At 32.3% G+C, this 26,027-nt stretch overlaps 6 protein-coding genes and 1 long non-coding RNA gene across 8 annotated transcripts; 3 read left to right on the forward strand and 4 right to left on the reverse strand.

Annotated features, from left to right (window-relative positions):
- The first annotated feature begins 621 nt into the window (after nt 1-621).
- On the forward strand, nt 622-1,046 carry LOC114074483. The gene is made up of 2 exons (XR_003574895.1): nt 622-821; nt 924-1,046. It is a non-coding gene; the product is annotated as an uncharacterized LOC114074483 (long non-coding RNA).
- Nucleotides 1,047-1,165: 119 nt separating this feature from the next.
- LOC107002434 (DNA-binding protein S1FA-like) lies at nt 1,166-4,718 on the reverse strand. 2 transcript variants are annotated; one of them, XM_015200465.2, is made up of 2 exons: nt 4,561-4,718; nt 1,166-1,604 (listed from the first exon to the last, which is right to left on the reverse strand). In XM_015200465.2, exon 2 carries the CDS (start codon nt 1,596-1,598, stop codon nt 1,389-1,391), a length of 210 nt encoding a protein of 69 aa, XP_015055951.1. In that variant the 5' UTR covers nt 1,599-1,604; nt 4,561-4,718; the 3' UTR covers nt 1,166-1,388. The 2 variants fall into 2 exon arrangements, with proteins under 2 accessions (XP_015055951.1, XP_015055952.1); XM_015200466.2 differs by having other exon boundaries at nt 1,166-1,607; nt 4,561-4,716.
- A 2,164-nt stretch (nt 4,719-6,882) lies between these two features.
- Nucleotides 6,883-14,146, forward strand: LOC107002432 (probable catabolite repression protein creC). Its single transcript, XM_015200462.2, has 11 exons — nt 6,883-7,383; nt 8,023-8,337; nt 8,418-8,526; nt 8,600-8,693; nt 10,669-10,756; nt 10,866-10,949; nt 12,307-12,400; nt 12,488-12,575; nt 12,777-12,882; nt 12,961-13,053; nt 13,268-14,146. Exons 1-11 carry the CDS (start codon nt 7,201-7,203, stop codon nt 13,667-13,669), a joined length of 1,656 nt encoding a protein of 551 aa, XP_015055948.1. The 5' UTR covers nt 6,883-7,200; the 3' UTR covers nt 13,670-14,146.
- Nucleotides 14,147-14,382: 236 nt separating this feature from the next.
- On the reverse strand, nt 14,383-16,803 carry LOC107002433 (probable E3 ubiquitin-protein ligase LOG2). The gene is made up of 5 exons (XM_015200464.2): nt 16,260-16,803; nt 15,243-15,702; nt 14,953-15,130; nt 14,813-14,857; nt 14,383-14,601 (listed from the first exon to the last, which is right to left on the reverse strand). The coding sequence occupies exons 1-3, from the start codon at nt 16,685-16,687 to the stop codon at nt 15,014-15,016; spliced, it is 1,005 nt and encodes a 334-aa protein (XP_015055950.1). The 5' UTR covers nt 16,688-16,803; the 3' UTR covers nt 14,383-14,601; nt 14,813-14,857; nt 14,953-15,013.
- A 640-nt stretch (nt 16,804-17,443) lies between these two features.
- On the reverse strand, nt 17,444-18,209 carry LOC107001811 (trypsin inhibitor 1-like). Its single transcript, XM_015199772.2, has 3 exons — nt 18,123-18,209; nt 17,911-17,949; nt 17,444-17,775 (listed from the first exon to the last, which is right to left on the reverse strand). Exons 1-3 carry the CDS (start codon nt 18,166-18,168, stop codon nt 17,573-17,575), a joined length of 288 nt encoding a protein of 95 aa, XP_015055258.1. The 5' UTR covers nt 18,169-18,209; the 3' UTR covers nt 17,444-17,572.
- Nucleotides 18,210-20,949: 2,740 nt separating this feature from the next.
- Nucleotides 20,950-22,078, reverse strand: LOC107001741 (trypsin inhibitor 1-like). Its single transcript, XM_015199716.2, has 3 exons — nt 21,975-22,078; nt 21,435-21,470; nt 20,950-21,324 (listed from the first exon to the last, which is right to left on the reverse strand). Exons 1-3 carry the CDS (start codon nt 22,018-22,020, stop codon nt 21,122-21,124), a joined length of 285 nt encoding a protein of 94 aa, XP_015055202.1. The 5' UTR covers nt 22,021-22,078; the 3' UTR covers nt 20,950-21,121.
- Nucleotides 22,079-25,356: 3,278 nt separating this feature from the next.
- Nucleotides 25,357-25,987, forward strand: LOC107001990. The gene has a single exon (XM_015199928.2). It carries the CDS (start codon nt 25,384-25,386, stop codon nt 25,864-25,866), a length of 483 nt encoding a protein of 160 aa, XP_015055414.1. The 5' UTR covers nt 25,357-25,383; the 3' UTR covers nt 25,867-25,987.
- Nucleotides 25,988-26,027: the final 40 nt, after the last annotated feature.

The raw sequence follows: 26,027 nt of genomic DNA on the forward strand, positions 1-26,027 counted from the left end.
ATGGCATGAGTAAATCCTATCACACATCACGTTTTGCAACTGTCACATAGTATATGGTTCAAAAATGTAGATTGATTAGATGTAGACACCTCTATAACGTAATATATTACCAATTAAAGACGTGTTTTTAAAAGTAATTTTGTTTAAATTATTAGAGTCGTGTTTGATTCTTCAAAATTTCATATCCATAGTAGCTATTTTGAATTTGAACACTCGTCAGACAGATGAATTGTGTTCTGTATCAAAATCTACAAGGTTCAAATTTTGAATCTATCTTTTAAAAAACTACAGAGTTTAACCAGGCAACATTACTTAAACTTTTGTGCATTATATTTTGTGTTTGCATAATTTTTGACGAAATGGTGTCAATTGATACTGTTTAAACTAAGATGATAGGTGTATTTTTCTTATGTACACACACCATCCGACGATAATTTTGAAGAGTCGTATAGCTTATAGTACATTTTTCAATAATGCACACATGGCACAGTTCAAAACATAAATGTTCTAACCATACACATGTAAGGACCTTGGTAACTAATTTTGCTGTCAAGATAACGACACATCCAATATTGCCAAAACTAGTTTAGTTCATTAACTCATTTTGCCCTTTTGCCTACCCCCACTTCAGTCTTCTTCCATGATCATCCAAGTCCTCATGACTTAGGAATTGATTCTTGTTCTTGGCCCCCACAAAAAACAATCTCTTAGATTAAACTAGGGATGCTATTGTGTTGACCTAGGATTCTTTTCCTCACATCAAATTTTGAACTGGTTGCAACTCTAATGGCCTTAGAGCTAGTATGCCTTGCCAAACTCATGTGAGGAACTCTCTTCCTTCTACACAACACTTCTACACAACAAGTAGTGTTTCATGTATTTTTATAAGTGGACATCTTTTTTTATGTTTGGCTTTGTTGCAGGGGAAGAAAATTCATGTATGAGTTTGATTGAATAAGCAATGATGTATCCTAAACTGCAAAAGTGTATATGTAATGACTTCTGAAAAGCATTAGAAATATATCATCTGCTTTAATTTGTGTAAATGAGGATTGTGGAATTATGATTGCTGCAGTGACCGTTACAAATCTATGAGAGTTTTTATCAGGAACAAAATCAACTTCTTTGACAATTATGCAACTCAAGATATATAGCAGTACTCATATCACCAAAAAGAAAAACTGATAGTTATTCTAGAAGTTTAAAAAAGAAAATCAGTAGCTTCTATGAAAATTTCTCAGTCAGTAGCACAATAAAAGGCAGCAAAAGCAGTTTTTGATGTTCTATCTGTTTTGACAAGAAATGTAACCTTAAGAATTACAATCATCTGATTTTAGTGCTATTGGACATGAATTCGAACATGTTCTTGTCCTCCAGTGTTTAAACATCTACTCTCCGGGTGCTGAAACACCTTGCTTGAGTCTTTCCTTCTTCATCTTCTTCTTGGAGATCGGCTTCTTCTTCTTTGGAGGAAGGGTTTTCTGGGCATACACATAAAGGACGTAGTTCCCAATAAGGAACGTCAGCACAAGCCCACCGATAACAAGTAAGACAATCAATCCTGGGTTGAATCCATTAACTTCGACATCCTTGGCCATGTTTTTCTGCTTAATAAACAATAACAAATATCAATTCAATTTACGTACACAGGTATAATTGGGTACAGATCAAACACTAAACCAAAAGAGCACATTCAAATCCCAACTTTGAATTGCTCTGTGATGCAGTCACATGTTGGCATTTATCCAACTTCAGAAGAAATCTTCACATGTTGGCATTTATTGGGAAAATAATACATTTAAAATACAAACCATTTTTTCAATGGAAGCGTCTACTAGGTCAAAATGATGCATAGCAACATCTACAAAGTAATAACATAGTCTGTATGACATATTCATGAAAAATGTCAAAGAACAAGTGATAATGAAAAGGGAAAAAAGGGCCATATTTGCCCTTCTACTATTTAAAAAGGTTTAGTATTGTCCTCCATTATACTATCGTCCATTTGTGTATACCATTGGTCCATATTGGACTTGACGTTATAAAAGTGGCTCAAATTTTTCCTTCCCACATTAACCCCATCCATTTAGAGGTTACAAGAAATATCTTAAATAATATCTAAGGTAGATTACTTAAGTTGGTGGTGATGATATATATGAAGGTGTCGGTGATTTTGGTTAGTGGTGGAAGAAGAAGGGTTGGTTTGGCGAGTTGGCATGCAATTTTTGCAAAACCAAATGAGATTAATGTAGGAATGACAAAATTCGAGGCACTTTTATAACATCAAGGCCATATATGGATCAATAGTAGAAGAAACGCCTTAAAACATTTGGCCACCATATTCTATGTACATGACATTTGACCATTACTGTCATTAGTCAAAACTGCTATGCAGTACTGCTCCATTTAAACTACTCCACTTGTTTGGTATAGGTAGAAGGAAATTTAAGAACATTTAGTTGATCCTCTTTTTCTATGTTTTGGAGCTGAAAATGCCACACAAAAAGGTAACACATACCTTCGTATTTCCTCCTTATTTAACAAGGGAATTTTGTAGAGATACTAAAAAATAATTTAAACCAGTGAAATCATGGCAGAATTTTATAAAAAAACATGGAATAAAGTGTAAGCCCCCTTTTCAAGAAACTATATTTCCCCATATGGTGCAAATGGTTAACTGATTTTTTTTTTCATTTATCCCTAGGATACAATGTCTACTCAGAAAATCAATTGGGGCTTTTAAATATCTTCTATCACAAGAACTAAACCAATAGAAAGAAGGACTTCGAAAATTATAGTAGATTGAAGGAGGAATAGCAACATTAAAGAAAAACTGGCAGAATGGTGTAAAGAAGAAATGTTTCGTTTTCTATAGCCAATTAATCTTCTGGCTGTTACAGAGAACCTACCAGTGTTCAAGGAAGCGTGAAGCGGAAAAAAACGATAAGGCCCCGCTTCACGCTTTAGGCGATGAAGCACTCGCTTTAAGCAATGAAGCGCTCACATACTCATTCTAGTCTGTGATGCGTAGAAGGCTTGCAAGCGCTCGCTTTCCTGAACACCGGAACCTACATATAGATATAGTTTTTTCTTTTCAAAAATTTTGAAGCTAGCCAACGGGCACTTGAAAATTCAATCTTTAGAGAAGACACTTCAAATTAGTTCTCTTTAATTCATGTAAGTATTATTAAGAGAGTAACTACCTTTTCTTTAATTTTCAAAAGTGTCTGTTGTTGGCTTTTTTTGTTTATACAAACTTTTTGTAGCAACTGAAAATGAAATCAGTCGTATAAAAAAGTCATTCTTCTTAATACCATTCTGTCAATTCTTCATCAAAATTGAAACTTTTTGCTATTCCTCTTTCTTTGATAGTCTACTCCAAATTTAGCCCTCCCTTCTATTGCCTTAGTTTTGGTAGAAGAACAAAATGTAAAAATCAGGGAGTGCAACTTGTACGCCTTGTATCCTGAGATCAGAACTTCCATCTACCACATGCAGCGTGGGGGGAAATTACTATCATAAATACAGGTTCCTGGAATGACTTGACTACACTCATTTCGTATTTTTCATAAAATTCTCTTGCATTATTTCACACTTTTAGACTAAGACAGATAAAATAAAAATCACATATCAATGGATCCAATTGATATTGATTTTTTCAACTGCAGATAAACAAACCAAACTTTCGTCATTAATTTTCAGAGGTGAATCACATATTCATAACCAGGGTAAACGAATTGGTGAGACTCCCTTTCTTTTGATAACCTCAATCTTATTGAATTTTGGAAGCCAACTCATTTCACGACCCTGGTGAAATGAAAACCTATGAAGAGGAATTCACATGGATTTAGGAAAGGCCCGCTGTATTTGTGTACAGGCTAAAGAGTTTAGAAAAAAAAACGAATATCTTTGGTCACTTTCATCGTCAAATGGGCTTTTCCCTAATCTACTCTTTCCAACCCCCAAAATCATAGATATACAATGATGGTTATCAACTTATGTTATTCCTTTTTGACAAAGGTAACGTCTGTGCACCACTATGTCAAATGGTGGTTTGTCCAGATTTTCATCACCAATTTTCAATAAGCCTGATTGATTAAATTATGCTAATGCGAGAAAATTAAATGCATAACATCTGCTTGTTATGCACTGACATGTTGAAATCTTTTCGGAATCCAGATCTCATCAAAACAAATAAGCAGCAGTGCACAAAATCAAACCTTCAGAATTCTGTATCACAAAATCGCAACAAAATGAACGAGCCTCATCAACCAAAAAATGACAATAAGTAATTAAAATCTCACAATCCACGCAAATACGGAACAGTGAAAAACAAAATGAGACCTTTAGAAAATTGCAAAATTGAACATAGCTCCAATCGTAGATCCTTCATCCCAAAAAAATGAAAATAAAAAATATACTTTCACAATTCCACACAACAAAAAATGCAGAAAACATACAAAAAAAATTAACAATCTGACTCAAACCAAAGCAGATCTGCTTTAAAAAAATGGTAGAATTGAAGAAACAAAATGCAATGTGAGATTTAGAGGAGCTTACCACGCGATCGGAGGAAGATGATCCACGAATTCAGATTGTTAGAGCAATCAGATCTTCAGAAATTCATCGTCACCTAACGCAGATTTTGTCGAGTATGAAACGGAAGGAGAAAAATGGACTTCCGGTCAGGCTTTGCTGCTTAAATACAATGGGTAAGTGCATATAACAATAAAGTTATTTTCTTCTTTTTTAATTACTTCCTTGGTGTAAACTTTCACGTATAGCCACTTAAAAATAATTAATTATTTTTTATATTTATAGTTTGATAATTACAATTTATAGTTATATGTTATATGGAGGAGAGAGGCGATACAGAGGGGCAAAAAAGTGGGAGAAAGGTGAATTGTATATGTATATTGATTAGATAATTGTATATTATACATATATATTTATATATGACAAGAGAGATTGGGAGACTGAGGAGAAAGGCGAGCAAGACTGGGAGAGAGGCGGCGAGATCGGGATAGAGAGGAGAGAGACGAGAGAGAGAGGGCAGAGAATGACAGAGAGATAAATTGTATGTATGTAATTGTATATAACTATATATTATACATATACATTTGTATAAATGGCAAGTGAGATTGGGAGAAGGAGGAGAGAGGCGAGCGAGATTGAGAAAGGGAGGAGAGCGGCGAGCGAGAGAGGGCAGAGAGTGGGAGAGAGGTGATATGTATATAGGTTAAAAAATTGTGTATTATACATATATATTTGTATATCCTGGTGAACTATACATATACGAACATGACTAATTATACAAACTCGAAGTCAGCCCACATAATTAATGTATAATGCTAGTCGCGAGTGGTAATTATAGCAAACTATGGCTATGATGAGTAATTAAATAATATAAGTTTACTTAGCCGCATAATTTTCCCATAAAAAAATTACTCTAACTATCCTTTTTTAATAAGTATATTAAAAGTGATAAACAAAAATAAAAATTTATTTTTTCAAGACAAATAAAAAGTAGTTGTTATATAGTGTACATTTGATTCTGAGTCGTCTTTTGTTGGATAACTATATCCGTTATAAGCGCATTATAACAAATAAGAATATCTCGATTTAAAAATAAGTCACTATTCAACAAGATGTCTGTCAACATAACTTGTAATATATTCGGATAATTCCAACAATTTATATGGAATAAAAGCTATAACTTATGTGGATCATTGAGAATCTTGAGACAATCGTGATATCTATAATCAAAGTAATGTTATGCAGACTGTTGAGATCATAATGATATATAGAAACATATAAACCTATAAATTGAACCTATATAATATATGTGTATGTACAAAACAATGTACCAAATATGAAAGATGACTGAAAAACTGGGCATGTATTATTATGTGTCAAAAGTAAGAGAGTCAAGTAACAAACTTATCGTACTAGCCCATAGACAATTACTATCTTTCAATATTTTTATAAGCATCAATATAGCCGTGTAAACATTAATGCAGGGCCATAGGCAATAAGTATAACCCGCAAAAAATTTAAACCCAAGAAAAAATCAACAACCAAAGATAATGCAAGGTGAAATTCTAAGGTTCTATCTTACGATCTAAAGCGTAAAAAATATGGAAAATAACGAAGAAGATATTGCTTTAAAGTTTCCTTCAATATGGATTTAGGTACGTGTTTACTTGCGTCATCTTGCAAAAACACAAATACATCTTTATTGTGAAATTACAGTGACAAATGATTTAGTGTCTTGGAAACTAGACTTGCAGATTTTCGTTTTGATAAATCGTGAGTTCTCTCACTCTGTATAAATTGAAAGAAAAAATCTGAGATGTTTAACCTAAAATTCTTGAAGTTAATCAAAGTAACATGCGAAGTTTTACCAGTTTTTATTATTACAACTTACTTGATTTCAAAGCTTTAAATATGACCATTATGATTTGAATACCTCAAATATCATATCCTTCTTATGGTATATTAGACACTCTTGACCATATCTCGAAAATACGAGTTTATAGGCTTGAAATAATTTCTTTTTTTGTTGCTTACGAGTTATTCAACTTGCTCTCAAACTATCATTTACGCCTTTTCATTTTAGGTGTAAATGGATTGATATATAAATTTGTATAAAATTAAACAAGTAAGTATACATACTTTACGCAGTATTCTAAGATATATCTATTTATTTAATTTTACACAAATTTAAATTCATAATTTTGCACATCTAAAATTAAAATACATAAATATAAAATAAAATTAAGTTGAAAATTAAAATATACGTTTATATATCGTTACCAAATATTAAAAAGAAAATTTATTTTTTTCTAATAAAACATTTTTTATAGAGAGAATATTTTCCAAACACACTTTGCAAAGTCATAGAGTAAAGAAAAGACTGGATCTTCCCCTCAATCCAAATTAATCTCAACGCACTCAAAACAGAGAGCATTGAAGAAGAACGAAGAATAACTAGCTATTAGACTTGTTCCAACCGTCCATCGCTTCAACCAAAAAGCTCCCAAAACTCTCCTCAAAAGTCAAAATCTTCACCCTTTTCAAAGTTATATTCATTCAACTCCATAATCGCTTAAACAATTATACACAGAGAATCAAAAATTGGTACAAAATGATCTGATTACATGTGTTAGTTTGAGAATTTTGGATTGGTATTTTCTAAGAATGATCAACAGTAGTAATAGTAATAGTAATAGCATGATGTCGCCGGCATCGGCAAACAACGCCGCACAATCTCCTGGGTTGAAGACTTATTTCAAAACCCCAGAAGGAAAATATAAGCTTCATAATGAGAAGACTTATCCTGCTGGTCTTCTTCATTTTTCCCATGGCAAAACTGTTACTCAGGTAAACCCCTTTCTAGGGTTGTTCTTTTTTCTTTCTTAATTTAGTCCAGTTATGTTATTTTGGGATTTTTTTTTTTAAAAAAAATATGGTGCTTAAAATTGGATTTTTGAGATTGCCCCTTTTTGTAAAATCGATCTTTTGAGCGGAATCTGTAATGGGTTTGGCCAGCATGGTCGATTTGAAGATTATGGGGTTTAATAATTCATTATTCTGCGAAAAGTTCAATTGTTTTGTCCTTTTACCTTTTGTTTTTGAAGTTAATTGAGAGCCTGTGAAAAACAATTAGTTTCAGTTTATTCAATTTTTAGAAATATTTCTTAATGCTTTAATTTGACAGTCCCAGTATAGAGATTATTTGAAGTTTCTTTGGTTTCAGTGCTTACACTCATTTCAGGCCTTATGTCTTCAATTTTAAACTTTTTGGGTCCTGGCTTACTTGAAGAGCTTTCTTCTATAAATGACTGAAATAAACCCTTTAAATGAAGGAAATGTATCCACGCAGTTGCGGCTTTTACATTGAGATATCAGCTTGATAAGATTTAGTTAGTAGCTACTAGCTAATGCTCGTTCTGCCTTTTTTGTATTGTCAAAACAACCTAAATATTAGTCCAACTATTGAAGTCCCGAGATGATTTTCAGGTTTCTCTAGCTCCTCTCAAAGATAAGCCCATTCAGGCGCAGCCTCACTCGACATCAAGTTTTGGAGTCACCAGTGGTGTTAAGTCAGCAGCAGCGAGATTGTTAGGTGGTGGAAATGGTAGTAAGTCACTTAGTTTTGTCGGAGGAAATGGTGGAAGTAAGTCTGTCAGTGGTATGAGTGGTAGAGCTGGATCATTTGGGGTGACAAGTTCAAATAACTCCGGTAGTATTCCCAATTTCGATGGCAAAGGGACTTATTTGATATTCAATGTTGGTGACACAATTTTTATTAGTGATTTGAATTCTCGAGATAAGGTATTGTTATCAACTATATTTATTCTTTGAGATAGAAAAGATTGAATATATGAATTCTGAGAGGTTCATTGGAAATGTAGGATCCTATAAAGTCAATACACTTCAGTAATTCAAATCCTGTTTGCCATGCATTTGATCCGGATGCAAAGGAAGGACATGATTTGCTCATTGGGTTGAGTTCCGGAGATGGTAAATTTCTCTCTACTTGACGTACAACTTCAATCTTCCACTTCACGCTTTACCTACAACATCTGCTTTGCAGTTTATTCAGTATCTCTACGTCAACAAATGCAAGATGTTGGGAAGAAGCTTATTGGGGCACAACATTACAACAAGGATGGTTCTGTTAACAACAGGTAAGGCTCTGAACTCAACCGTCTTTGTTATTCTTATGAATACTATTTTGGAATTGTAACACTTTTCTTTATTTATTTATCTTATTTATCTTGTCTTTTTGGGATAATTTTAATGGTCTGGGCTTGGCATCCTATTTTTGAGTTATTTTTTGTTAAATAGACGAATCGTCATAGCTGTGTCATGTATGGTTTTACAACTAGTATAATTGCGTGTTTCCTAGAACATTCTTTGAGAACTATTAGAGTGACAATTTTTTCCTACTAATAAAGCTGGAAGCTGAGATCTTTAGTTGCTTATGTTTTTGATTGGTTGTAATGGTAGCCTTCTTTGGATCTTTGCGCAATCTAGTATAAGATTAATTGGATGATGAATGCAGTTGAGGTGGTTATCGAGGACATGACTTTATATAGGAAGGTGTGGAGGTCAGGATTACGATTAAAGATTAGTAGGTTGTGGAATGTTGTCTTGGTTCTCGACGGGTTTAGGTTTGGTGGAGTCTGTCATGGTATTTTGTAGTGTCTTGCTTTTGGTTTCTATCATCATTTGTTTCTAATGGTGTTCTGATTATTTCACTATTATTTTGTTGTTACTGTTTCCTTATTTAGTTGCTATGTTTTCTTCACTGTTGTTTTCCCTTTTTGTCCCTACTTTGATTTGCTGCACTTGAGCCGAGAGTCCTCCGGAAACAGTGTTCTACCTCTATGAGGTAGGGGTAAGGTCTGCCTACATTCTACCTTCCCCAGACCCTACTTGTGGGATTCTCTGGTATTATGTTGCAGAAGTAATAGTGAGTAACCTTAGAAGCACATTCTGCGGTCTTATAAATGTATTGCAATCATAATTCAAAGTTCTTGTAGTGATGCTTCAAGAATTTTGATCCCTATGCTGCTCCCCCTTCCAGTTTGTGTACCAAGGGAAAGAAAGAGAATTAGGATAGTCTTTGTAGTATGAGAGTGAAATCAATCATTCAATCAACTACAGCTCACTCCAAACTAGTTGGAGATATTAGGATATCAAGACGACTGTTTTAGAATTTTCAGTTTTAGAAATCTCACCAAGGTAGACAACTTGAAGCTCACCACACAACCCTAAGACAATGAGAGTCGTGATATTAGCTCCATGAACAGTATCCTTCCCTTACCTTCCTGCCACCCACCTCCTAAATATTCATATTGCTTCCTGCGTCATGGGATATTGAAAAGTGAAGTACACTAGTTGCTACCTAGAGCTGTCAATCTCAGCATAGATACCTTAACTATCCTTGTGACCAAATAGATTCCTCTCATTTGCACAAGTCTACTAGTGTTCTTTATCGTTTTGGATATATTATAATTTATCTCCAACTGTTAAAAACATGGAAATTCTTATTTACCCTTAATTTCCATCAACATTTTCTCTCTCTTCACACCTGTACCATTGCCGTCACCACCACCGACTAACTTTTATCTCCCATAACCATCTTTAGCCTCCAATCCATCATCCACCACTCCAAAGCGCTCCTTCAACAAAACCCATCAGCTGCCACACAATACAAAAACAAACTCTCTGTACATTCTTCACATGATTTTCACACCATTAACTCCATAGACACTTGGTCATCCGAGAACCACCAAGAAATCATGTGTCGTCCTTTGATTCGTCAACGGCCACATTATCCGCGATCGTTACTCACATGTAACTTCTATCATACTTTGGGTGTTCATGAGGTACACTTATGCCAACAAGAGGTGTTATCTGGTTCCAAGGATAGTTAAAGTGTCTATCTGATCTTTGGCGACAACTTTAAATGTCAGTCTATGTATTTTGCGTATTTGAAAAGGCAAGTTACTGAAGGGTTTTATGTTGAAGATAATCTTTACTTTTCCAGATTTAATATTTTCTTTTGTTTTTGACCAACAATGTACTAGTATATCAATTTTGATGGGTGCCTATAATGATGGAGCAGATTTAATATATTACTTTGCCTTTCAACAGTCGATGTACTAGTATCACTTGGGTGCCCAACAGTGATGGGGCTTTTGTTGTTGCTCATGCGGACGGAAATTTTTACGTCTATGATAAGGCAAGTGTTGAAACTAATTGGGAGTGTACCAATTTTCAGGTCTTTTTCAATAATCCTCATCTTTTCTACTTTTCTTAGACCACTGTGCATTTTTGTTGTCATATTTCAGAGCAAAGACGGATCTGCTGATCCCTCATTTCCTGTCATCAAAGATCAAACTCATTTTTCAGTCGCCCATGCACGTTATAGTAAGGTATTTTGCTTGTGAATATAGTTCTTTTTTCAGCGTTTGATGATGTCCCTTGGTATCAGTACAGAGATTATCAAATTTCTCATGCTTACCTTCAACCATTTGGAAATTTCTTGGTTCATATATTCCCGCTTTCTTTTAAGAACAACATCCTAACCTTTATAGAGTAGCTATCAGAAAGCCCAAGCATGTTCCTTCTGTGAGATAAACAAGGTGGATGAAAGACATGTGTACAGTCAACTGCTTTCAGTATGTTGAGGCTGTTATTTAATTAGTAATACAGTCTCTGTTCGTAAATTAAGTTATCTCTCGGATATTAAGTATGAGACAAATCAATCATATCTTGCAATGACTAATATTGCATTAATTTGTTTTAAAAAAGAATGACCTCTTTCCTTTTTGGTACATTTTAATTTCAGCTTCCACGTAGCATGTTTAAGGCCACAAGATTAAAGGGCAATTTTGTACATTTGACATAACTTTAATTTAGGACCACAAGATTCAAAAGTCTTCTTTATTTTCTTAAACTCCGTGACAAGTCACACTAGGCCACTCTTTTTGAAACGGAGGGAGTATTATTTTACGTAGGAGGATGCAGAATAAGAGTAAGGGGTACGTTTGGTTAGGACCAAGTTTTTCCGGTTTAATTAATCCCGGGATAATTGATCTCGGGATAATTAATCCCGGGATAAGTCATTCCTACATGTATATGGGATAATTATCCCATCACTATAGCAAAATTGGTGGGATAAATAATCCATGGACTACCTAATACCTCCAACCAAAAATAATCCTACACTTTATTCTGGTATTATTATACCTTATACCTCATACCAAACGACTCCTAATTGTATTAGCAAAACATAGATAAGAGTACCTAAAGACAAAAATGCATAAAGAGGCATCCCTGACCCGGCATAGCAATCCCTACATTATTTCTTACTACATGACAGTTCTTGCAATATTATTCGGTGCATAGCATTCCTCACGTTATTATTCACAGCTAAATAATCCCTTCATAACCTGTTCGGGAACCAAATAATCCCTAAAGAAGCAAGTTTACTGCTCAGTAAAACATAAACAAATCATCTTCCTAAACACTGGACCAGTTTTTTCCATTATATGTTGACAAGCATGTTCTATGTTTATCTTCTCTGGAATAAAAACATTTAGTCTGCTTCTGCTCTACCAAAATTAGATGAATGTGTTGGTTAGTTTAGCCATTCATTGTGGCATTCTATTTAGCACCTCCTAATTGATTGTGGTAAGACAAACATATTTGTCTGTCTAGATCTCAAATCTAAGAACTACAGTTTTAATTTCTTCCCTTCACATGTTTCCATTTGGCTTTTATATGCAGAATCCTGTAGCTAGATGGCATATTTGCCAAGGGTCCATCAATAGCATTGCTTTCTCAACTGATGGGGCGTATATTGCAACTGTAGGGAGGGATGGTATTTTCATCATGAGATGACTTGTGAATCTATTATATCTTTTGTTGTGATGATTTACCTTTACTGAATATGACTGATCTAATGCAGGTTATCTGCGTATATTTGACTACAAAAATGAACAGCTTATATGTGGTGGAAAAAGCTATTATGGTGCTCTGTTATGTTGTGCTTGGAGGTGAGTGTTTATGGTTTTTTTGTGCGTGACATATTTGTAACTTGAAGTCACTTTTGCCTTGTGGACCTTGCAGCACACATTCCCCTCCCACCTTCCTACGCCCACTCCTACTCCCACAGATGCCCACACACAAATGAATGCATGTTGTTTTATTGTTTTGGCTAGAAAGAGTATCTATACTGATTGTACATGAACCAACAGCATGGATGGAAAGTACGTTTTAGCTGGTGGAGAAGATGACCTAGTTCAGGTTTGGAGCATGGAAGAACGTAAAGTTGTTGCCTGGGGCGAGGGGCATAACTCCTGGGTGAGTTTTGAGCAGTTATTACTTACCTTGGTTTTTATGCAGCATTCATGCCTTATTCTCTTAACTTGTGTCTGGCAGGTCAGTGGTGTGGCATTTGATTCATATTGGTCAGCACCAAATTCAGATGGCACAGATGAAAATGTGGTCTACCGATTTGGTTCTGTTGGTCAGGTACATTTTCAAAATAAAAGGCTCATATTTTTGAGTTTACATGTCACTATTTTACTTGGTCTTTAATTTGCTCATTCAAGATTAAATGTTTCTGTGTTCCATAATATTTTTCTTGCCTTGCTCATAAAATGATTTTGAAAGACTGATCTGTTTTGTGGTGTTTCTGCTTGACAATCTCCTTTCTAGCTGTTTCTGACTTGATACCTCTTTGTAGGACACACAATTGCTCTTATGGGATCTGGAAATGGATGAAATTGTAGTACCAATGCGCCGTCCTCATGGTGGATCACCAACTTACAGCACGGGGAGTCAGTCCTCTCATTGGGATAGGGCTTGCCCTGTTGGTACGCTGCAGCCTGCTCCAAGCATGCGAGATGTTCCAAAGCTATCGCCCCTGGTCAGTCACCGTGTTCACACTGAACCACTCTCTGGCGTGATGTTTACTCAGGAATCAGTTCTTACTATCTGCCGTGAGGGGCATATAAAGGTTTGGGTGAGACCAGAGTTTGGTGAAACTCAAACTAGCAACTCAGAGTCTTTACTAGGTACTAGTTTGAAGGAGAAGCCACCGATATCAGGAAAGGTTGTCAGTTCCAAGTTTCAAGCAATGACCTAACAGTAATCACATTGTGTGTGTGTTTGGGGGAGGGGGTTGCAGAACGGCGTATTCACTAAATGGAGCTCCATCTACAAATGTTAGTAACCATTTATTTGTCTTCAGATTTGCTTGCACTGAGATTGACCAACTAATTGTATAGCAAACAATGAAGATGCTGTCGGGAACATCAGGAGGTTAGAAGAGTGTCGAAGCAGCTTGTAAGTATGATAGGCAAAAATAATTTGAGGTTTGTCTCTTGAGATATGTAATTCCTATTTCCTCCCTTTGTTTTCAGCCAATTTTGCTAAGAAACTGTTGGTTGACAATTACTTATATTGGATTAACTCATTGTACGAAACATTTAGAGCTCTCTGTCATCGAATTTTTCTTTTGCCTGTTGGTTAGGTGAGGCAACAACCTGCAAAGAACAAGATTTAGGGTCATATTGGAAGGAGGTGAATCATTATTTCGTTGTTATTGTTCTTTTTTTCGAAATGCTTTGTCTTGTTTTTCATATTAGTTGTCATGTTTTCTTCACGGTCATATATCATTTTTCCATAACTACAATGATGTGTTGCAGTTGAGTCCAAACATATCCACTGTGTAGCTTTTCAGTCTACAAACATACCAACTAACTATGTAGCTTCTGCTATCTAAGCCAAGCTAGACTGAAAAGAAGGATTTGAGTTACGAGTTCAGTAGAATCAAGTAACTTTAATATGGCTCTTTTCTAAGTTTAAAAATTCGTTTAATATGCACAAATATTTTATTCAGTACTCCATAAAACAGAACAAATTCTGGTAATTTGTTGTCTTGTTTAATTAAGTACAGTTCAAATCAGCAAATTGCCATCTACCTCCTTGTGGTAACCATTTCAGACTGTGTTAATACATATAATGAAAAATCTGGTATTGCTATACATTATTTAACTCCGTGTATTGGTCTTTCCCCTGGAAAAATAAAAAATAAATGTTAAAATAAACAATCGTTTCACTTTGTTTGACGTAATTTGACTTGATACTGGAGTTAAACATGTCATATAACATTTGTACGGCTATAAAAAGCTTAAATATAAAAATGTATAAGGAAATAGTGCGAAACAAAGTGGAACGAGAGGGAGAGTATTAATAAGGGCGTAAAATACTAAATTGATGAACTTACCGCATTTACTTGATGGAAACTCCATCATTTTTCAGTCACTGGATACTGAGGAAAAAAGGAATATGTTTATACAAGGCGGAGCCACAATTTTCAACTGTAGAGTGTAGTGTAAGAGCAAAAGTTACTAGGTTCAGCGAGACCTGTATTCAGGCTTCTAGCTTCGCCCCTGTTTTTATACATTAATGGTGGTTATCGCGACTCTTACTCTTCAGCAGCTTCGCTGACCTTAATCTCCAAGAATCGCTCAACTGGCTGACGACAAATAGGACAACGATTTGTTTGGAACCTCAAAACTTGTGCACATCCACTGCACATGCACTGGATTTAAGATGCACATTTAGTTTTCATATCCATCAATAGTGTTACATCACAATCATTTTAAACAAGAAAGATGAAGAAGAGTGTTAAGATTCGACTACAAAATACATACCATGTGTCGGCATGGAAGTACAGTAGTGTCTCGAGGTTCAGAAAGGCATACGACACATTCCTTCCCATTATCATTTCCATCAAAGTCCTTATCAACTGAATTCCCAATGCCATAAATCTCTTGCAATTCATACCTCATGCCATTGACCCAGAGGATTTGCTTCACCACCCTAATTTTGAATTCGCCTTTCTCCTTTTCAAAAACTGCCTGAGTAATCTGGAAATTTGTGGACACATTTCCATCCTCCAATGCCTCTGCCTTCACCGCCAGCTGATATATATCTGCATTACACAATTCTGCCTCTCCAAACATGGAAACATCAATGCCAGTTCCAGAGGATTGCCTAAATTTCTGAGATAAACCTTTTTGAAATTGAATGGTTATTGGTGGAAGTAAACTTTCCTTCATAGGAGTCAAGCAACAATCTTCACCTTCTTTTGCAAAGAAAATGACAGTCAAGCTGCAATTAAACAACAACAACAACAAAAAAGTACTTTTACTCTCTCAGAGTAGACAACATCGTGCAAGGAGAGGCGGAGCCAAAATTTTTAGTTTCTAAAGTTCTGAATTACAAAATAATACATGTTGAACAAACTCAAATGCATGTCAAGAAAGATCAGCAGTTCATTTAACAAACTCACCTACGTCTTTAAATGAGAAAAACCATACAAGAAAAAGGAAATTAAAAAGGCAATTCATATGCTCCTCATGCATGTATACACTCTGCATTATATCTCAGTTTCTGAAAGTTTCTCGAGATATATATATATATATATATATATACACATTATATTTTCCGGAGTTAATATGCATCCCACTAACAAAGGTGGGTCGACCTTTGGCAGACATACTTTACCACTACCTCATGGATAATATATACAAATTTACAGACATTTAACAACCAACAATGATCGTGGTGAAACAGTAAGTACTACATTTCGACTTCTTTACTAGTGAGGTTAATTTGTGAATCGGGCCCAATGCAGGTAGAACATCAAGAGGGAGGATAATGTTTACCTTCCAGCTACGGTGGCGTCGAAATCGAAAGCGACGAGGTATTTTCCAGGATTAGCTTCATCCGCCTCAATCCTTAGAGTCTCCTTCTTCAGATTCACATCATTACGTATCGTCACAGCTTTTTGATGCTCCACATAAGGTGCAGGCGTTGGAGGTATCATGGGTGGTTCACACGGGTAACCGCCATTAACCCAATTTGCATAATTAGGGTTCATATGGTGGTGGGAATGCTGTTCATACGGCGGCGGATAATAACCCGGGTACTGATAATACGGTGTCGTATTAGGATTTTGCTGATAAGAATATGGTGGCGATGCTGCGGCAAATACGTAACTGTTACCGGTGATCTCCGGTTGTGGCAGGTGGCTCCGCCGGTGGCTGTAATTTCTTCTCCGGCCATTCATACCATTACTTCCGGTATTACCCATCTAAATAATTTCTACCCTTTTACCCAAAATCAAAATTTATCTCCCAAATTAAAGATCATGGGTAAAAGGGATTAATTAATTTTGTGGTAATGGCAATTGGCAAAGGGTTAATTATGTTATAATTAAATGGATTAATTGAATGGAACAGGATTCTTAATTGTATGTATTAGCGGTTGGCTTATAATTTTTCTTCGTTTTAGATTGCATGCATGCATAATTAACATGTATGTTTTAATAGTATTAACTTTTTGGATTAAATCAACGTATCATAATATATATATATTAAAAGCGGTATTGCATAATTCGATAAATGTTTAATGAGTATATATTTTATTCATGTTAGGTTTTATTTATTTGATAAGTTTTTCATTGATCTATTATCAAAAAACGTCTAAAAAGCACTTTTAGAATATATATATTAAAATTTTAAAAATACTCTCAACATGAAGCAGACACATCGATAAAGAGATTTTGTTTCTATCCTATTAGTATTGATGTTAATTGTTACCAAATAAAACAACTATAATTGAGTTATTTACTCACCTATAAATGTTATTAATAATCTTTCGACCTTCTCATTATTTAATTAGCAGTTTTGCAAGTCTTGTACCAGTTATCTATTGAACATTTTATTATTTTCTGATTGAATTTTCTTGTAATAAAAATGAGTAGGCTTGTATCAATGTTCTATATATCAAATATTGATCAACATTTAATTATACTGTCTTTAGCTTGCGCGATCAATAAAATTCATTTAAAAAAAAAGGATATATTTAAACCCACACTTATTTATTACCAAATAGTATATTACATGCATGGAGCATTAAACTCCAATTTATTTTCTTGAGACGTAAACACTCGATATGAGTAAATTTTCTCTCCAAATTAACCAACTCGGGGAGTTTGTACAACATAGTCCAACACGTTAACAAAAAGACGAACTCGATTACATCTAAGATCCTTTGTTACTGGAGAACCATTGAGTACATTTGGAATATTAGTTAGTCTTCGATTTTCCTTCTGAATGATTCTCTTAGCCAACTTTGCTGGTACTCCAAGAAGTTCTGGCCATGTATCCTTTTTAACCCCTATGATTAATTTATACATATATGATGAAAATAGTTTATACATGCACAAACAATTAGGTAATATAATAATTATAAATTTATAATAATATATAGGAATTACTATAAGCACGAGATGAAGAGTTTTATTAACCAAACCTGGACAAATGGATTGAGCGGTGAGAGGTTGGATATAGACTGTTCATAAAATAATTAATTTTCGTTACGATAATAAGTACAAATAAATGTGAAAAAACTTCTACTAAAAGATGCGTCATGAAATTTCTAAGATCCTTTTAAAAATTCACGAATTATTAATAGCGAAAGGGAAAAAAATGGAAACTAATGAGAGGAGAATAAGGACTAATTACTTGATGAAAGAAGCAAGAAAGCTACCACTAGAGTTAACTTCTCCATAGTCTTTTATCTAAATTTACTTTGCTTTAATTTTATTTGTGTTAGATTCATTTGGTTTTTATGGAGATATTTATAGGAAAAACTAGTGTTTTATTAAGCAATCATAGCATATTTTTAATAATAAAGAATGTTCAAGATAAGTGTGATGAGTTGTCTACCATAGGCTGTTATTAATTGATTTTTATTTATTTGTTGACTTTTTGTATAAATTGATGTTCTTGTAGTACTCCATTACTTAAAATAAAATTGTATTATCGTTGAATGTTTTACAATATAACGTGTTATTTAGAGAAAAAATCCAACACGTAAGGTTTAAGCAAATTGATCCATATAAATAATACTAATGTCAAGATTTTTAGGCTTTAATTAATCATGAAAGTACTTGTATTAATTTTAGTGTTTGCTATGAGTCTAAGTTTTCTCTTAAAAAAAATGTGTATGTAAGGAGCGACTTTGTTAGAAATTGACCATACGATTTAATTAGGGTTCGAATTTCAAATTTCTAAGTTATCATTTTAAAATAAAATTTGATTCATAAGTTTATGTTTTATATTTTTTTTGTCATTTTAAATTTTGCAATAAAATATCCGTGTTTGACATGGATAAATTATCATTACTATTATTTTGATTTTCTGTACTAATTATTTTTTTTTAATAAAATTATATGAATCTGAAAGTTTGTAATGGTATGTAATGATAAATATTTATTTATAAAGAAACATGAACATATGCGATTTATAAATTAATGCGATTTCTTACGATATTTCAATACTTTGTTTATTAGATACATTTTTTAGATTTGACAAGATTGTATAAGAGTTAAGTTGAGGAAGTTTTAATAAGTTTCACAAATTATGAGATTTTGCATATTTATTAAAAAAATTTAACACAATTTAAGAAATTCAAATTATATAAAAAAAATATCAATTTTTGGGTATATTCTAATCATATCCAAACGACCCTAATAATATAGAATTCCCAATTTTTGACTAGTGAACTCGGACATTTTTTTTAAATACTTATATAGTATTTAGCTTAGGTATTTTAAGCAAATGATCATTGAAAAAAGTTAGAAATTGATATAAAAATTTTCGAAATGATTTAGCATGATTTTTTTTTTGTTCAACCTATAGAAGGAGCACTATTTTCAAGTTTGAACTTTGATTATCAAAAGTCCAAAAATCATAATATAAAAACAAAGAAAGTGACCCTAATCGTGCAAACGTTAATTCTATTAATACAATTTTTCTTTTTCAATACATTATATTATATAAATTTGGGTTTTTCAATTTCATAGGACCCATGTTTACATTTTAAATATCGGTATACGCTTAACTAGATAATTGACAATGGGATAAATTAAGGCTTTTGGAATAATAATTGAGTTTATCGTCAATTATTTATAATTATTTATAACCATACGGCTCCAATAAATTCATACATATATGAAGAAGAAAAAAAAACATTAGATATACACAAACAATCAGGAAGGGATCGTTCGATAGTTGGTTAGAGTTATGTAGATATTAGTAATGTACATGTTTAGTTTTAAGTAAATCTATGTATTATTTCATACATGTAGTCGTTTGGTAGTTATAGTGGCGAATTAGTTATAGATAATATTCCATCTTCTATCTCGCATAAAATAGTATATAGATTATCTCATAACTTATACATGTATTAGTTATGCGAATTTCTAAATTACCAATCAAATCTCATATTAATGTTATATATGAATAACTTAATCTCTATCTATCTACCAAACATCGTATAAATACATGAATAACTTATTTCTTATCCAGCTATCAAAAAAAACATAATAGTAATATAAATGAATATATGATAAGATGATGAGTTTTAAAACTTTTAAAAACCAAACCTTGGCAACTGGATTGAGCCGTGAGAGGTTGAATAAAGACTGTTCATATATAAAATAATTTACATCAATTTTTGTTTGAATAAGTTGAAAAATATGTGTAAAATTACTACTAAAAAGAAACGAATTTTATTTATAAATTAAATATGGGAATTAAATAATGAGAGATGGAAATAAGGACTTATAAAGTACATGAAGAAAGAAGCAAGAAAACAACCATGATAGTTAACTTCTCCATATTAAATGTGAAATTTTTTTATTGTGTTGATTAGTTACATTAAAAAAAAATTAAATATGGGGATATTTATAGGAGATCAATTTGTGACTTGATTTATATTTGTTTACATTTTGCAATTTGCATCCATTGACATTCTAGCTTATAGTATTTCTCCAAAAAAATCGTATAGAAGTTTGGTGTTTTACCAAATTCCGTGCAGACTTGGGAAGAAAAAATAACACATCCTATAAGTAATACCTAAAAATGTGTGGAATTTCTTCCTAAAAATGTGTAGAATTTAAAGTTTTTTTGTGTGATCTCAATTTTTTGAAAAAGTAATAAATAACTACTTATGCTTTAGTTAATCCAAATAATAAAATGAATAAAAACAAAATAACTACTTATAGAAATGCTCTTGGTGCAAGTTAATTACTCTAATTAAGAAAACTATGCCTGAATTTCTTCCTAAAAATGAGTAGACTTTTATTTTTAATATGATCTCAAATTTTTCAAACATGTTCTAATTACATTTAATAGATAAGACATCCCTTTTAAACTAAAGAAATTAAAGAACTTCTCTAATTAAGGAATTACGAAAACTTCCATCTACAATATGTTTGGAAGTTATCTCAAAATAACTACTTATGCTTTAATTAATCCAAATAATAAAATGACTAAAATAGAATAATAACAAAATAAAAGAAAGCCACATTTATTTATCACCAAATATTGAATTACAAGCCCGGAGCACACTAATCATACGGCTCCAGATTTTATTCTTGACCTAATAAGCTGGTTGATGTATACATTCGAAACAAATAATATGTTTCTCCGTATACAAATAAATATTTTTTTTTTTGTTAACCAACTCGAGGAACTTGTACAACAATATCCAAAATATTAATAAAAAGACGAACTCGATCACATCGAAAATCTTGTGTAACAGGTGAACCATTTTGTACATTTCCAATATTAGTTAGTCTTGGATTTTCCTTTTGAATTATTTCCCTAGCCAATCTTGCTGGTACACCAAGAAGTTCTGGCCATGTTTCTTTTCTCACTCCTGTAATAATTTATACATTTATGAAAAAAATAAGTAAGAATTATTATATATGGGCAAATAATTTAGCAATATACTATATGATAAATTAAGAAGAGTTTTATAAATCAAACCTGGGCAACCGGATTGAGCCGTGAGAGGTTGAATCACTGTTCATATAGAATGGTTAAATATTAATTTTTGTCTGAATAAATAGGAAAAAGAAAATACTACTAAAAATATAAATATGTGAATTTCATTTGAAATATTTACTTGATAGAAAGTCTGTTGAAAACATTTCATATGAGTTAATTTTCAACCGATTCCTTCAAAAATTTGCATGTTTTAGTTATAGTGAAAGTAAAAACATATAATTATGAGATTTAGTAAAAAATATATACTCACTAATCAAACATGAAAAAGAATCAGAAGAGATAATACTATGCAACTATTCCAACAAACTAATTCAAGATTGATAATTAAGGAACTTCTTTTTTTAAAAAAACGAATTTTATTAAAGAAAAAATATCTTCACCAAGGAAACATAAATTTTATTAAAGAAAAAATATTTTCACCAACCAAACATGAAAAAATCAGAAAATATTTTTCTCCTGTATCGAAGAAAACCTAAATGAGAATTAATAAGAGAGGGAAATAAGGGCAAATTAACATACATGATGCAAGAAGCAAGAAGACAACCACAAGAGTTAACTTCTCCATAGTCTTTTCTTCTAAATTTTCTAGTTTTGATGAATTGCATTCATTTGGTTTTATGGGGGTATTTATAGGAGATATTTGTTTCCCTAATAACCAAACCATATAGTAAATTAATTAATTTAATGTTGAAGAGATAAAGCTTGATGAGTTGTCGACTACATGTTTGTTGATTTTTCCTTTATATGTTGACATTTTGCATCCATTGACGTTCTTGCTTGTTGTACTTCATTATATTACTAAAATAATCATACAAAAGTTGAGTGTTTTACGAAATTCCATGTGTAGATTTTGACATAAAAAATTATCGATGTAAACTTTCGTTAAAATGCAATATGATAATTAAAAAAGATAGTAGAGTATAAGATTTTTGACATAGACAAAGTATTTCTTATCAAAATTCACATTTTTTTCATACTAGAAAGATAAATTAGAAAAAACGATCCGTTTTAGAATTTGATAATTTTAAATTTAAATTAAAAAGTTTCACGTTAAAGATAAAATACTCCCAACAAAAAGCAATCCATTCCCGTTTCTCAAAGTTCGAACTATAATTTCATTTAAGCTACAATTAGACTTGTTATTTTACAGTAATTCTTTTTGATGGTTAGAAAACTAAAAAAATAAAAGAATAATATAAAAGGTCAAAGGAACATTACGATGATATGAGCGAATATTTTGAAAAAAGACATAAATAGTAATTAAGACACATTCGTGATAGGGTTTAAAATTGTTTTTTTGAACTTTGGTGATCATTTAAAAGTCCAATTAATAACCAAAATATTAAATAAAGATAGTTGCTCTAATCGTTCAAACATTGTAGTACAAATTTTCCTTTTCAATATACATTATATTATAGTACAAGTTTGGTTAATTGTTGATGATACGCAATCTTCTACTTTTGTTATTTATATTACATAATGACTAATGACCATTTCTTTGTTTAAGATATAAAAATGAAGAAATATTGTAAATAACCAATAAAATAAATTTAATTAGGTTTTATAGCTATAGTTTACTGATTACAATTCATAGATACATGTTAGAGGGAGGATATAGACGAGTAAGATTGGAAGGGAGAAGAAAGGCAAGTGAGAGAGGGCACAGAGTGAAGAAAGACGAATTATATTTATAAATTTGTCAGATAATTATATATATGTAACTGATATACATATGTATCAATGCTTATATTTGTATATATATATATATCTGATAATTGTACATCAATGAGTATATTTGTATATCTGCATATTTCTCTCTCTATATTATATATAATATGCATAGGTGTCAAAAAATACAATAGTATTAAAGAAATACAATTTGTATGACTGAATAAATTGTATATAATCATATCAATTAGAATATGTACAAGAGCAGAGAAAGGTGAGAGGGGATGTAATAGATAAAATTAAGTTGCAAAGTGATAATTAATGAAAATTATAATTATGTTACCTAATTAACTCTACTCCTAATCCCTAATTTGGAACTTGGCTCGTGACACCCATTTCAAGTCTTACAAAATATTGATGATGATGATTGGAATGGACTGATAGACTGGGCCTACTGGGCCCATGGAAATTAGAGGCCCACTTACAAGTCCATCACTGGCCCAATCTTTGTTTGTCCATTTTTGGACCTTTTCTTTCATCCACGTATTACCTGACATTTTTATTCGATAAAACGAGAAAATACATAGCTAATTTTGGAAAGTAATAACAATTAAATCATAGTCGAAGTTTATATATTTTTGGAAATCTCTTTTTTTCTGGTAATAAGATGTGAATATTACCATACAACCAAAACAATTCAGCAGTCTTCACAATTTAAGAGCATCTAGTGATATGAAGAAAGATTATTCAGCTTCGAACTAGATCTCCAACGTATTTACTTAGAAAATGGCAAATAAAACCTATAATAAGTTGTTATAGCCTAGTGATTTAAAATGTCTTGAATGTTTGTTAAGACATCTTTTATGCGCTAGTGCTCGTTCAATTCTCACTTGCAACATTTTTCAAAACTATGTTAAATTTTTTAAATTTCATTTTTTACTCCACCCCATATCCTGACCCCTCCCCCCACCCCATACCCATATGAGTAGTAGATTGTGGTTATAAACTATGTATTAACATAAATTTGACGGGTGAATATTTGGAGAATCGAATACAATATCGATACAGTACAGAGACGAAGTTGATCTCCTACTGGTCATGTACACTTTTATTTATTATTTTGAGTTAATATATAATACATTTAAATTATTAGAGATACATAACATAGTTTAAAATAAATAGTTGAGATATAATTAATTAAAGTATAAAGTTCTAATCATGGTCATTTACTTTCGTATATTTATCTTTTAAATATTTTTATAATCCATTATATTTGTCCTAAATGTGAATTACCTTGTGAAGAGATGACAATGCAATATAAGATCTTCACGTGGATCGTGCGACTTCTATGCTTAGGTATTTACGTGATTAGATGATTAAAATCGTGACTCAGAGATGTATTCAAGATTTAAGTTTTAAAATTTAATATTTATTATTAAGCTTTCAAATATTAATTTCTTATATAATAATATATGCTCTACATTGAAAATATTGAATTCAAATAAATTTCATGCCGATACTCAACAAATGGCACTAATCCTAATTAAAGAGAAAATGAAGCTGAAATAAAATTAAATTTCTTATTATAATTAACATATTTGGACACCGTATCTGAGATTGAGCTTCATGGGGTCTAATTTGGATAGTAAATCTAGTCAACTATGAACTAAAAAGGAAAAAATATAAAAGAAAAAAGAATAACAATAAGCTCACAATTAGGTAAATGTAATATAATAGTATATTTTATCAATTAAATAATTTTTAAACAAAGATTAAGATACATCTTTATTTTTTAATTAACATGCAACTAAGAAAATGGTGTAACAAAGAAATACAATAATACACTATTTTATAAATTGAATTAAAAAAAAATTACCAAGTAAAGAAAAAGAAAACAATGAAACACTAAAGTATTTTAATTTAAAAAATTTAACTCATATAAAACTTTTCACGTGAATTCAGAATAATTAGTAAAACGTTAAAAATATATCAGATTTTTCACGTGAAAGCTGAACAGATATCAGTCTTTTGACGTGAATTCGAATCTATTAGTAAAAAGCTGAACAGATATCAGAAATCATGAAAAATATATATAAAAAAAGAATATGGAATAAAAAGATGTCCAAGTTCACTATTCTATAAGAAGATTTCTAGTCTTATTTAAGTCCCTCCTTGACTAGACTAAACCAAAATATATAAATAAATAGAACCCTATATATCAACACAACTCAATTATTCTTTTTAGTTAATCATTCCCAAAATGGCTACAAGAAAGAGCTTCCAATTCCTTGCATCAATGGAACTAAAAACTAGCTCTGATGATCTCCAATTTGAGTTTGATGAATCTGACATATGGGATAACACTACTAATGTTGTTTCTCATCACTCTGAGCCCAAAAGGTTGATACCTACTCCGCGTTTCTCACGAAAATCACCATCACCATCACCATCATCACCACCATCACCATCACCAGCAAGATCGTTGCCCGTGAACATACCGGATTGGTCAAAAATCCAAGGTGATAAGAACAAGAATGAGGATATTCAAGACAAGGAGGAAGTGGATATTCAAGACAAGGAGGAAGTGGATGCTGATGATACCTGGATTCCACCTCATGAATATTTGGCTAAGAAAAGAGGGGCTTCATTTTCAGTGTGTGAAGGTGTGGGAAGGACACTCAAAGGAAGGGATTTGAGTAGGCTGAGGGATGCTATTTTGAAACAAACAGGTTTTATAGATTAGCAAACTGACATTTCGCGAGGTGGTACTTGTTATGTTTCATCAGTATAGATATCGAATAGATCGATATCATTTATGAGAACTAATATAATATTTAATAATGTTATTGATCGTTAGGTCAAATCTTTAGATGCTTTTTTTTTGGGGGGGTTTGGGTTTGGGGG

Source organism: Solanum pennellii, chromosome 10 (genome assembly GCF_001406875.1).
Source record: "Solanum pennellii chromosome 10, SPENNV200".
NCBI lineage: Eukaryota > Viridiplantae > Streptophyta > Magnoliopsida > Solanales > Solanaceae > Solanum > Solanum pennellii.

Coding starts and splice junctions, on each gene's coding strand:
- LOC107002434 (XM_015200465.2), bottom strand. CDS start 1,598: ATGGCCAAGGATGTCGAAGTTAATGGATTCAACCCAGGATTGATTGTC.
- LOC107002432 (XM_015200462.2), top strand. CDS start 7,201: ATGATCAACAGTAGTAATAGTAATAGTAATAGCATGATGTCGCCGGCA. Junction 7,384..8,022: donor ATGGCAAAACTGTTACTCAG/GTAAACCCCTTT, acceptor GATGATTTTCAG/GTTTCTCTAGCTCCTCTCAA. Junction 10,950..12,306: donor CCCATGCACGTTATAGTAAG/GTATTTTGCTTG, acceptor TTTTATATGCAG/AATCCTGTAGCTAGATGGCA.
- LOC107002433 (XM_015200464.2), bottom strand. CDS start 16,687: ATGGGTAATACCGGAAGTAATGGTATGAATGGCCGGAGAAGAAATTAC. Junction 15,703..16,259: donor GACGCCACCGTAGCTGGAAG/GTAAACATTATC, acceptor GTTTAATTGCAG/CTTGACTGTCATTTTCTTTG. Junction 15,131..15,242: donor TACTTCCATGCCGACACATG/GTATGTATTTTG, acceptor TCTTAAATCCAG/TGCATGTGCAGTGGATGTGC.
- LOC107001811 (XM_015199772.2), bottom strand. CDS start 18,168: ATGGAGAAGTTAACTCTAGTGGTAGCTTTCTTGCTTCTTTCATCAA. Junction 17,950..18,122: donor TTTCTTGCTTCTTTCATCAA/GTAATTAGTCCT, acceptor TTTTATGAACAG/TCTATATCCAACCTCTCACC. Junction 17,776..17,910: donor CGCTCAATCCATTTGTCCAG/GTTTGGTTAATA, acceptor AATTAATCATAG/GGGTTAAAAAGGATACATGG.
- LOC107001741 (XM_015199716.2), bottom strand. CDS start 22,020: ATGGAGAAGTTAACTCTTGTGGTTGTCTTCTTGCTTCTTGCATCAT. Junction 21,471..21,974: donor CTTCTTGCTTCTTGCATCAT/GTATGTTAATTT, acceptor CTATATGAACAG/TGATTCAACCTCTCACGGCT. Junction 21,325..21,434: donor GGCTCAATCCGGTTGCCCAG/GTTTGATTTATA, acceptor AAATTATTACAG/GAGTGAGAAAAGAAACATGG.
- LOC107001990 (XM_015199928.2), top strand. CDS start 25,384: ATGGCTACAAGAAAGAGCTTCCAATTCCTTGCATCAATGGAACTAAAA.